The 11,717-nt window shown below is 38.4% G+C and overlaps 4 protein-coding genes across 6 annotated transcripts; 2 read left to right on the top strand and 2 right to left on the bottom strand.

The window, feature by feature from the left end:
* Positions 1 to 1,580: 1,580 nt before the first annotated feature.
* Positions 1,581 to 3,299, top strand: LOC18993687. The gene has a single exon (XM_006417234.2). The coding sequence runs from the start codon at positions 1,581 to 1,583 to the stop codon at positions 3,297 to 3,299; it is 1,719 nt and encodes a 572-aa protein (XP_006417297.1).
* A 1,399-nt stretch (positions 3,300 to 4,698) lies between these two features.
* LOC18993685 (GPI mannosyltransferase 2) lies at positions 4,699 to 7,454 on the bottom strand. 3 transcript variants are annotated; one of them, XM_024153382.1, is made up of 9 exons: positions 6,844 to 7,454; positions 6,637 to 6,742; positions 6,371 to 6,441; positions 6,201 to 6,259; positions 6,064 to 6,111; positions 5,790 to 5,968; positions 5,463 to 5,692; positions 5,209 to 5,384; positions 4,699 to 5,108 (listed from the first exon to the last, which is right to left on the bottom strand). In XM_024153382.1, exons 1-9 carry the CDS (start codon positions 7,190 to 7,192, stop codon positions 4,944 to 4,946), a joined length of 1,383 nt encoding a protein of 460 aa, XP_024009150.1. In that variant the 5' UTR covers positions 7,193 to 7,454; the 3' UTR covers positions 4,699 to 4,943. The 3 variants fall into 3 exon arrangements, with proteins under 3 accessions (XP_024009150.1, XP_006417296.1, XP_024009151.1); XM_006417233.2 differs by having other exon boundaries at positions 6,064 to 6,259; positions 6,371 to 6,463; XM_024153383.1 differs by lacking the exon at positions 6,637 to 6,742 and having other exon boundaries at positions 6,064 to 6,259; positions 6,844 to 6,987.
* A 310-nt stretch (positions 7,455 to 7,764) lies between these two features.
* Positions 7,765 to 10,192, top strand: LOC18993686 (25.3 kDa vesicle transport protein). Its single transcript, XM_006417231.2, has 6 exons — positions 7,765 to 7,925; positions 8,495 to 8,715; positions 9,088 to 9,248; positions 9,352 to 9,498; positions 9,649 to 9,725; positions 9,861 to 10,192. Exons 2-6 carry the CDS (start codon positions 8,528 to 8,530, stop codon positions 9,942 to 9,944), a joined length of 657 nt encoding a protein of 218 aa, XP_006417294.1. The 5' UTR covers positions 7,765 to 7,925; positions 8,495 to 8,527; the 3' UTR covers positions 9,945 to 10,192.
* On the bottom strand, positions 10,181 to 11,695 carry LOC18993684 (pentatricopeptide repeat-containing protein At1g11900). The gene is made up of 2 exons (XM_006417232.2): positions 11,631 to 11,695; positions 10,181 to 11,310 (listed from the first exon to the last, which is right to left on the bottom strand). The coding sequence occupies exons 1-2, from the start codon at positions 11,688 to 11,690 to the stop codon at positions 10,279 to 10,281; spliced, it is 1,092 nt and encodes a 363-aa protein (XP_006417295.1). The 5' UTR covers positions 11,691 to 11,695; the 3' UTR covers positions 10,181 to 10,278.
* Between the last annotated feature and the right edge of the window lie 22 nt (positions 11,696 to 11,717).

Raw genomic sequence — 11,717 nt, 5'->3', positions numbered from 1 at the left:
GAAGAGAAGGCCGCGAATCGCCTCTAGGGTTTCGGTTTTCAGTTTTTTTCGGGAAATTGAAAAGTTTTTTTTTGTTCTACATTTATTTGGAAGAAGAAAGTTATAATTTATTGTATATTTATCACTGTATATTTACTATATTTGTGAATTACGAATTTATAATACATAAAAAAAAAATCCAAATTTTCATTTGTGAGGGATAAGGATGTCTTTTCCACGCTTGTAAGGTTATTCTAGCAAAAATGTAAGGGACGTAGGTTAGTTTTGCAAACAGACCTAATTGTAAGGTCATTCTAGTGATTGTTCTCAATTTATAAAGAAAACTTGGTGAACAATTTTGTAGATCTATAAAAATTTATTTACTTTAGTTGAATTTTCTGAACGTGCATGCATCCCGTTTTGAAGACAGAAAAACGTGTAAATTAGTGGTACATATACCTTTTGTTTGTGGTATATATATATTTCTCACCACAATATTTTATTTGTATTTAGGAATCATGTATGAATTGTAAACTTAAAATTCAAAGAGAAAACAAAACGTTTTCTGTGAGTTTGCGATTTGATAATTTGTAGAAAAGTGTTTTTAATTAAAAAAAACACGTTCGTAGCTGAACAACTTTGCTTGACAACTATATATTAATCATAGATCGAATATTCGACTTATTATTTTACGTACATGAGATTAATATTTAAACTACCGAAAGGACATTAGCTGCAATGCGGGCTTAGAAGAGTCCTAAGAACGTGTGTTGCGTTGTGCTGGATGCACGTTTTCTTTGGTATGCGACCCCAGAAAAACATAAGCGATGGCCAATTGGACTAACTGATTTAGTCTTTCTTAATTTAATTTGGCTATTTGTATTGTAATTAAGCCTTAAGGATACTTGATTTTCATTGACTTGATCTTAAGAAAAGAGCCAACAAATAACTTTGCTTAGTTGCTGACAACTAAACAGGAGTGGTTAATATATTCATGACATTAATATAGATGAGGAAAAATAAACATAAGAAAAAAAAGAGAAAATAATTTAGTTGTCCATTGGCATCTGTGAGTATAAGTTTTTATAGTTGACAATGCAACTTGGTTCATTTTAAATGCTAGGACTTGGGAGACTTATTATTATGCTTTAAGAAAAGACTCACCAAGTTTGCTTAGTTGTTTACAGGGCTTAGTTGCTGACAGCTAAAGAAGGTATTGGTTAATATATTCATGACATTAATATTTGTATACATGTAAATACAGTTGAGGAAAAACAAACATAAGATAAAATAATTTATAGTTGACTTAATGCAACTTGATTCATTTGAAATTTTAGGACTTAAGAGACTTATTATTATGCATTAAGAAAAAAGACTGACCAAGATTGCTTATTTGTTTACAGCCAAAGCTGATCAACTTGGCTATATAATCCTAAATGTATCTGTTAATAGGATCCACAGTAAAACGGAACCAAACCTTTTGCATTTTCCACCCACAAAAAAAAAAAGTTAAAGATCCAAACTCCAAAGTATAAGGGTTTTGCATGCTCATACCTCTCTTCCTATCCTTATTCAATCATTCTTAGCTACAACCTTTCGCCATGGAAAGAATCTTTAAGCACTTCTGGCACCAGCATGGGAGCGACGAGAATCCTAGGGAGCTCACTTGGGAAGAGAGAACGAAAAAAAAATATGGTTTAAGTGTTGACACGTGCGATGATTGTCAAAAGCCAACTGAAGGTCACGATCCCATAAAATGCGATTTTTGCCTCAAGGACTGGCACGTTGAATGCGTCCCAAGCTCGCCTGATGAAGTAAACCATTCGTTCCACACATACCATCCGCTCAAGCTTCTCATTGATGGCCCACCTGATTACTCTGATGGAAAATGTGGTATCTGCAAGCAGGAACTCAAAAGCTTTTTCTACCATTGCTCCATCTGCTATTTCAGCATGCATGTGAGGTGCTCCAACGATCCCCCGCCACCCATTGTGGATGCTCCGAGGTGCCACGAGCATACACTCACCCTTATGGCTAGAGACGATATCTTCACTTGTAATGCTTGTGGTATGCATGGGGAACGATGCCCTTACGTATGCGCTCCATGCGGTCTCATGTTCCATCGAGATTGTATTAAGCTACCACACGTCATAAACATCAATCGCCACGACCATCGTGTGTCTCACATCGATTCTCCTGGTTTCGGGCTTTGGAAATGCATGATTTGTCACAAGAAGATTGACTGGAGGTACGGTGCTTATTCTTGTCAGAAATGTCCTAATCTTTTCTTTCACTCCAAGTGTGCAACTAGAAGTGATGTTTGGGATGGGGAAGAACTAGAAGGGATACCTGAAGAATTTGTAGATGTTTCGCCATTCAAAGTGATTGAAGACGGAGTCATTAACCATTTCTCCCATGAAGAACACAACCTAAGGCTTATTGATGAGGATGCCATTGATCGTCATGAAAGCATACGATGCGAAGCTTGCACAGGTTCTATCTTTTCTGAGAAGCACTACAGCTGTATGGAATATTGCGATTATTTCCTCCATGAAACATGCGCTAATCTTCTTCTTCAGAAAAGACATGGGCTTTGCACAAAGCCGCTTACTCTATTAACCATGAAAAAGGTTAGGGAATTGAGATTATTTACCTGTACTGCCTGCAGAAAACTATCAAATGGTTTCAGGTACGAGTGTGGTGATACTATCCTAGACGTACGGTGTGCGTCGATGTCATGGTATTGTGATTATGAATGTCACCCGCATACCCTCTTCCTCACTACGCTTGACGAGGAAACTTGTGGGGTATGTGGTCGATATGGTCGACTGCTGCATTGCGTTGAGTGTAAGTTCACATTGGACTTCAAGTGTGCTACTCTACCAAAAAAGATAAAGCACAGGTGCGATGACCATTTTCTGTCCTTGTGTTTTGGTGAGAAGGAGAAGCCGAGGGGTAAGTACTGGTGTGAGGTTTGTGAAACCGTTTTAGATCCACGAGAATGGTTTTACTCATGCTCCGGTGATTGCGGAGTCGTTTGTCATATTCCGTGTGTGCTCGGGCAGTTGTGGAATGTCAAGCCACGTGTCATCCACACTAAAGGATATGGTACAGTTAAACTGGTTCTCAACGATAGTTTGTCTCGACCAAAATGTGGTTATTGCGGCTCTCATTGCCAACAACCCCTGATGATCAAGTTTTCTTGCCCTTCTATGGAGAAATTCTTTTGTGACCTTGATTGTTTTGAAAAATACGTCGTTCCACAAGATTATAAGAGAAGAGATGATACTTTGAGTTATCACCACTACTCTATTTACTGAGAATAACAGAGATTCACAAGAGCAGAACGAACGGCTAAATCACTCTGTCACAAAAGCAGAGAGTCTGCTACACAAGGACAATGCCATGAAGATCAAGCTTCATAATCGTTTCTCAGCCCTTGATCTTTACACTAGTCTGATTGTGCCACCTGTCGAAAGTTTTTTTTTTTCTTTTCTCTTCGAAGTATTTTCCATTTCATCTTCCCCTTTAATCTAGGGTTTTACAGCTTTGTATCTTTTTTTTTTTTTTCCCAACGTTTTACAGCTTTGTATAAATAAGAACTTCTTCTGATTGTAAAACCTCAAGACAAAAATACAAAGAACAATGCTCATGTTTTTCCTCTAGGTTGATCTTTTGTCTTCAGTCCTAATGCATATTAAGAGCAACCTCAATGGGAGAGACCCATAAGAGTCTCTAGACCTATATTATAATAGTTTTTAAGCTAAAAGTGAGATTAGAAACTGGTTTTAGAAACCTTTTGTTTTGGATTATACAATAGGAGAGACCAAAAAGTAGATTTAGAAACCTAAACATCAACAATCTGTTGTTTGATTTTATCACTTAGTAATAATCAAGTTAGAAATGGAGGTGTTTTGTGGTCGGAGAAGTGGAGTTTTTAAAAAATTGAATCATCAATTTTCGTTTATGAGATTTTATAGACTCTCCAATACTTTATTTTAATGAAACTACAACTTACGAGTAACAGAGTAAACCTTTTCAAATCTATAACAGAGTAACTTTCCAACACTTCGTTTATGCATTTTTGTCTTAGTCTTCTTCGCCGCAAGACTCAAAAATGCGAAGGTGATAAAATAATTTTTTTGGTTCGCCTTCCCTTTCGCAGTCACGTTGCGAACCAATGAGTCCCTGTCTGAGAACCGCCGACCATCGGAGAAGCTGCCGAAGACAGAATGTGTTCTCCTCGATTTCGTCGAAGAAGAGAACAAATGGAAGAAATGAAAACTATTGGGAAATCGGGAAAATGAAATGACAGAGAAAAGAAAAATAAAATTTTCTCCCAAATTATTTAACCAATAATATCTCGTCACATGTGAGAAAAAACGTCTTAAAAAATCAGTCCCAGAAGACGTTTTTGCGAAATAAGAAACACAACCTCAATTGTTTCTTATTAAGTTTCTGTTAAATACCCACTAAAAACTGCCTTAAAGATGCTCTAAAGAGGCTACCCTGGCGGCGAGTTATAGCTCACATGCGCTGAGTTTTGTTGTGTTCTTTCTTTTTTTTTCTTCCCAACAACAATGGAAAGACAAATATTACTTTCTCACTTATTATTTTGGGTTTTAATACTACTATCTTCATTCCATAATATTTGATGGTTTGGATTGCACACCATATATTATCTCCATCTCATAATATTATTTTAAATAATAAAACGGTCGCCTCAATGTCAACTCTATTACAAAACAGCTGAAAAGAACATATCAATGTCTTGCTATGAGATCACAGTGGCAGAGCAAAAAGAAAAAGAAAAAAAACTAATTCTAATTGGCTAAAATCCTACATAAACAACAAAAACCGGTTGGTTCTCTGCATTTACATGACTCACGACAAGGAACCGATAATTTTAACCTTTCGGAAAGGTAAACCCACGTCTTGTTACTCTGAGAAAACCTTAAAAAAAGTCAAGTGAATGGATAAAAGTTTGAGAAGAGAAGAGTGCCGAGAAGGATATAGGCTGCACAATATGACCATATCAAGTATCCCCATTTACTATGTTTAGGAGACGCAACCAAATGCGATGCAAACCAGTAAAGAGGAGGGCTCGCTGACAGGAACCGTGTTGCGACCTGTAACCAAAATCAAAGATGAAGGCGGTTTATCACTCCTAACTCCTATTCTCAAGAGTTTTTGCCACTTAAAAGACTTGAGTTAATTGAGGATTGTAACCTGAACATGCATGATGAAGAACGCTGTGGCTGCCATTAAACCCAAGTGTATGACAAATGGGAAAACATCAGCTGAAAAGTATCCTGATTTTTTGGGCGATACAAAATCCACAGCCACACTGGTCACACTCACATCCTTCTTTCTGCTAGATTTCCGCTGCCTAATGTCACGGTTTCCTACTCATGTAAATAGAGACGATCCATCAACGTGTTTAATTTTGGAACTATTGTATTACATAACAAAGAAAAGGATACCTTCATGTGATGATGTTTTAACATCTGGTTCAACTGCATCCTTCAGAGAATAAAGCCTTGCAGCAGATCTCTTTTCTTTCTCGGTAGCTTGAAAACCCAGCGAAATGAAGAGCTCAGGCCGAGCCGTCATGTAACTCATTATTGAACACATAGCTAGAGAAAGAATTGGAGATGCGAGCAGAAAGTTTGGGAGCTGTTTAAACTGAAAGTATCTAAGAAAGCCTACTCCCCTGTCACGATCCATGTCACCAAGAAATTAAAGGCTCGAAATCAAATAGAAGAAAGAAGTTTGCAAGAACTTTAGAAAAGGTTGTTGTTCAAACTTACCAGTAATGACTTTGAATGAAGTTGTACAGCAAAGGTACCCTTGCTTTGCACCAAGGCCTCAATTCATCTGGCTTGCGTCCATGACAGATGTTATAGTATCCGTATGCTTGAAATGCGACGAAAGGAAGACAAATGCATACGCATCGAAGAAATCCAGTAACTAAAACCTGCAAAGACAACTGGGTAGAGAAACTAGAATTATTTGAGATTTTCCATGGCTACCAAAAAAAAAAAATCCAAATGAAACTTAAAGAGTGAAATATGTATAACTCACCCAAACGCGCCTTTTTTGATATAAAGCTTCATATGCTCGATGCATCGTCTGGAAACAGATATAACCAGCATTAAGAATCCCATTGGACCTTGCACAACCAGAGAGTGCAAACCAGAGAACAGCTACATTGCTGGTACCAGATAACAAGTGATACAAGCCTCCAATTGAGAAAAGAGCATACAGACTTTCTGAATATCTGAAATTCACATGGAAATAGTTCGATCTTCAGTTGATTACCATTCTGATAAGATTAAAAAACATTTACTCTCGTAGAATGAATCAAAAGATCATTGCTTGAATACATTACATTGACGAATAAAATATGGACGCCGGATTGAAGCAGAACATAATCGAAGCTCTGAATGATGCTTCAGTGTCCTTCAAGATAATAACTGAAATCCTGTTAGCAAAGACTATGTAAGACACTTCTTAATCGAAGAATAGTAAACACTATACAACATACAAGCAAAACTATCACACACAATATACTGAACTAGTAGAGCACAAAAGGATCATGACTTGACTTAATTCAGACGCAAGGATCGATTTTGGATTCAGTGTCAACGAAAGTACCTGAACAGATAGATAGCAGCAATTACAAAGGCCAAGTTGCTGACGACGTAACCAGACAACACCATCACAGCTCGAAGACCAATCAATGGAACCAAAGGCGCAAAAGCTGAATCAAAAGACCCATTTCCCTCATCGGTGAGAGCTCGAAAGTAGGGAAAGTGAACAAACAAAAGTAGGGAATCAAGTGGGTAGATCTGATTCAAAAACCTGTACGAGAGAGAAGCGAGATGAAGAAGGGAAGAAGAGGCAAGAAGGCGTAAGTCTGCTCATACTCGTACCCACACTGCGTGATTCGAAGAAAGTACACGCTGTCCCAGACGACGCTATTTTCAAGGGTCTTCGAGACTGCATTGGCTACAAGGAGCGGAGGAGAATCTTCGACGACGTCTTTGTGATACAGGCACGGCGGGTTGAGTGTGGCGGATGTATCGTACGGTTGGAGCAAGCTCCGCCACAAAAGGGTTAAGAACAGAACCAGGAGTCGAGAGAAGATGGCGTATTTTATCAAGATGCTTTCTTTCCTGGATTTCGAGTTTGATTCCATGGCTTTCACCATTTATACGTGATCGTCTTCGAGAATCCCGGTCACTGAGAGAGTAGCAGAGCCTCACTATTGCCAAACTCGAACAGAAATAACTTTCAAAATTACTCCGACAGAAATCGAGCTGCAATAGAAATGGAAGACGAATCAAACTGAAGAAACAACATTTCGATTTCTCATCTGAAAGAGACGGAACAGGAAGAAATTGAAAACAGAAATCGGCGGCAGATGGTTCTCGATGGCTGAATCCGGTGTCAAGAAAAGCTGACGATTTGTGATTTTGAGCAGAGAAGAGACGAAGTTGAAGAAGAAAAGAACGGATTTGAACCAAAGATGGTTTGATTAACTTCTGAACCGGACGGTCCAATCAGAAAGGCCCCGAGTTCCAGCCGAGTATTTCCGGTTTTATTCGGGTTATGAAGGCTTAAGTTTTCAGGATCGAACCAATCGGCTCGGTTCTGTTTCAGAAACGTTTCCGAGGCTAACTAAACGCGCCATGTCATCAAGACATGTCACCAAAACTCGTCACATGCCCAATCACCTGAGGCCTGGTATCATAAAACGTCGATCGTCATAAATTGTATTTCGAACAACCAAAAAAAAGGAAAAAAAAAAGAAAAAAGGAAATAATAATTCACCCCCTTGATAAACCCTTTATTAAAAAATTACTTCTCTTTCCTTCGATCATCGTCTTCCTCTGGTTCTCAGATCTTTGAAACGAGAAGAACCATTTTAATGCTTGAATCAGGTTTGTGTCTCTATCCATGTTCAAGTGTATTTTTCGGTCATACATGTATATAGCATGGAGAATTTCGTGCAATCTTGCGATTTCTATGAGGATTGCTTTCATTTGGGATCGAAACTTTGGGATGCTAAGAAGATGTAACTGAGTTTGTACCTCTTGGATCAATTTTTCATTTCAAATCTGAAATAGATTTTGTTATTAGATCTTTGATTTCTTTCGAATTTGATTTTTCTCTCGGTTGTCAAATACAGATTTCAGATGTGGAATATGTAGAAAATTTGTGAATAGATTTTGGATTTGATTTCAATGAAGCTGACGTGTTTGTTCAAAATTGATATCTTGGAGGTTAATTGCTACAGTATGGAAAATGGAATCTTTTGATGATACTCAAGTTAGGATTAGAGTTGCTAGTGTTTCTTTGAGGTTGATTTTCTTTGAAAAAATTCCTTCGACTATTCTGATTCTGGTGCAATTCTCGCCTTACAACTAGAGCATGGATCATAAACATTGGTTTATGAATTTGGGGAGTTGCAGGATTCATATTCTTGTTTGAAATTTTTTGATAATTGCAGTAAATTTATTATTGGAGAAGGAATAAGGCAAAGATGGTGAAAATGACATTGATAGCTCGTGTTACCGACGGGTTGCCTCTAGCAGAGGGCCTCGACGATGGCCGTGACTTGCCAGATTCTGACATGTATAAGCAACAGGTCAAGGCTCTGTTTAAGAATCTTTCCAGAGGTCAAAATGAAGCTTCAAGAATGTCGGTTGAATCTGGCCCCTATGTTTTCCAGTATCCTTAACGTCGGTTATTTATTGGCCAGTTCTTAATGATTCATATTCTGCTTGCAAAAGCTTGTTAATTGATAGATCTCATATTGATGTTTGATTAAAATTTGCATCTGTGTGTAGCTTCTCATTAGAACTATATTATCATAGATAGAGCAGTTAGTTGACTAACCTTCTGTCTGCATATAATTGTTCAGGCTTATGACACGTTTCAGTCCTATTGCATTATGTTTAAGATGTCGCTTTATGCTTGACTAGTTTTTACTTGTGTGATTGTTTATATCCCGACTTCGTCGTTTTGGTATGCTTTAATCTTGAAACCAAGGTGAAAGAAAGAACCAAATATCTATGGTCTTCCTTGATCAGAAAACTTTAGTTACATTATAGAAGGACGCGTTTGCTACTTGACAATGTGTGACCGCTCTTACCCAAAAAAACTCGCGTTCCAATACCTGGAAGATCTCAAGAATGAATTCGAACGTGTCAATGGGCCTAACATTGAAACAGCTGCTCGACCTTATGCCTTTATTAAATTTGGTATGTGTACTGTAGATTGTCTTCTGTATTCATCAGTATCTTGGAAACATACATTACCAGGTTTTTCACCCTATTTTTCCCTTTGGTTTTTTTTTGTTTGTAGATACCTTCATACAGAAAACCAAGAAATTGTACCAAGACACTCGTACGCAACGAAATATAGCCAAGTTGAATGATGAACTCTATGAGGTCCATCAAATCATGACGCGGAATGTGCAGGAAGTCCTAGGTGTTGGTGAAAAGCTGGACCGTAAGCCCCATCTATTCTTTTTCCCATGATCAATCATTACACTTTTCGAATCAGGAGAACAGGAATCACTAGTTGTGTACATTTGTCATATAATCTTAAGAGCAATATGCTCATTGTGTACCATTTCCTCGTCTTGTTTTTTTTATGCAGAGGTGAGCGAGATGTCGAGCCGGCTAACATCTGAATCTCGTATATATGCTGATAAGGCTAAAGATTTGAACCGTCAGGTGAGTTTGATTGTAGATTCCCTATATTACACTATGCAACAATGATCACACGGTATGAGATGCTCTCATATTTTATGATCATGTTTAACTCAGGTTGGTTGCATATGGTTCTGAATAATTGATTTGATAAACCAGGCTTTGATCCGGAAATGGGCACCAGTTGCGATCGTGTTCGGGGTTGTTTTCCTTCTTTTCTGGGTCAAGACGAAGTTGTGGTAAGAAAGGAGGAACCTAAGGCTGTTTCGTAATTTAGGAGACTTGTCCGGACATATATCAACCGCCGCCGGTGTAGATCTCCTGATTCCGGCACCCAACATATCTTCTTTCTTTCAAAGAGAAACTTTGACACATTTTGTACTCCTTAGTATGCAAACTTTATAAGACTGGTCATTTATCATCATCATACTCTTTAAACTTTGATTGTCATTTATTTTCTCAGGTTTCTTCAAATCAAAACCAAAATCAAACTTAACGGATTGTGTTGTGATTTCATTACATATTCCTAACTGAAATGAACTATACGAACAAATAACTGATCAAAATTGAAGGCTATTTAGCGTCTATATGATGGTCTCAGGTGTCGTTTGAAATCTTGTGGACCTGCCAAATCTGATGAGGAAGTGTTCTTCAACTCATCTGAAAGCTGCAATGCCCTCTGAAAATCTCCTGACTTCTTCAGACAATCGATTAAAGCTCGGTAGACGTAAACCGATGGTCTAATCTCTCGCTGTTTCATCTCATCGAAAAGCCTCAACGATTCCTTTATGTTCCCTGATCGACCCAAACTGTCTATCACTGCGGTATAGCTAAGCAAATCAGGTTCAATTCCACCCTGAACCATTTCGTTGTAGAGCACCAAACACATGTCGAACCTACAAGCTTTCCTCAACCCGTTTAGTACAGTGTTGTATGTAATGATGTTTAGGGATACATGGCAATCTTCCTTCATCGATGACAATAACCTGAGCATCTCATTCACGAGGCCAGCTCGGCCCAAGATATCCAAAACCGAATTGTATGTGATCGCATCTGGTTTACACTGCCACTCTTTCATCTGCTCAAGTATCATAAGGACCTTATCTATCTGTCGAGTTTCAGCAAATGCAAGTATGGTTCTGTTTAATACTATTAGCCTACATGGAAGAGAAGACTCTGATACTTCTTTGAGAAGACTCAACAAGTGTATGCAATCATCGGTGTTAATGAAGGCTCTAGCGAGGTTGAGATAACATTCTGAACTCAAAGGCTTACCCGCTTGAACCAATAGCTCTCTGAATGCTCTGCAAGAGAGCTTCATATCGTTCTGCTCACCCGCTGCTGCAAGAAGGTTGTGGAAAACCGATATAGGCAAGCAAATGTTCTTGTCTTGTAAGGACTGTAACAAGTCATATGCAGCAGAGAGATTTCCATCTCTTCTATACTTCTCCACGAGATTCGTGTAATCGATTTTGCTGGTCAACTTTGAACCATTGTCAGCCATTTTCTTCAGGAGTTCTTCGTCTTCTTCTCCTGTGTTTGTCAAAGAGTGCATCGCGGAGAAGGAGCAGCTCCAGCTCAATTCAGCAGGAGCTAACACCATATGTTTCTGCAATTCCCAATACACAGAAACCATAGAATCAACTACATAGAAAAATTCAGAGTGTTTGAATCCATTATCTCTCGACAGCTTCCACAACAAATTCATTTACTGGATGATTATGTATGTCCTAATAGGAGGCTCCAAAACTACATTAGATCAGATTCGGGAAGAACAAGAAGGTTCCAAAATTCAAATATCTGTATCGAACCAAACGTTTTGTAGAAAAACTCGAGGGGCAGTAACAATCAGAGAAAAATTACGATAGAGAATCATCAAATCGAACAAAACATGAATCAATAAAGGTTGGGGATATTTGGTATATGTACCATAGAAGTGAATGAACCTCCATAGACGGGGATTCTCTTAACGATCGACCACTTCGCCATCTTCCTCACTATCTACCTCCAGTGAGC

Source organism: Eutrema salsugineum, unplaced genomic scaffold (assembly GCF_000478725.1).
Source record: "Eutrema salsugineum unplaced genomic scaffold, Eutsalg1_0 scaffold_5, whole genome shotgun sequence".
NCBI lineage: Eukaryota > Viridiplantae > Streptophyta > Magnoliopsida > Brassicales > Brassicaceae > Eutrema > Eutrema salsugineum.
Note: the sequence above shows the minus strand (reverse complement) of the source record. Positions and strands in the feature narration are given on the sequence as shown.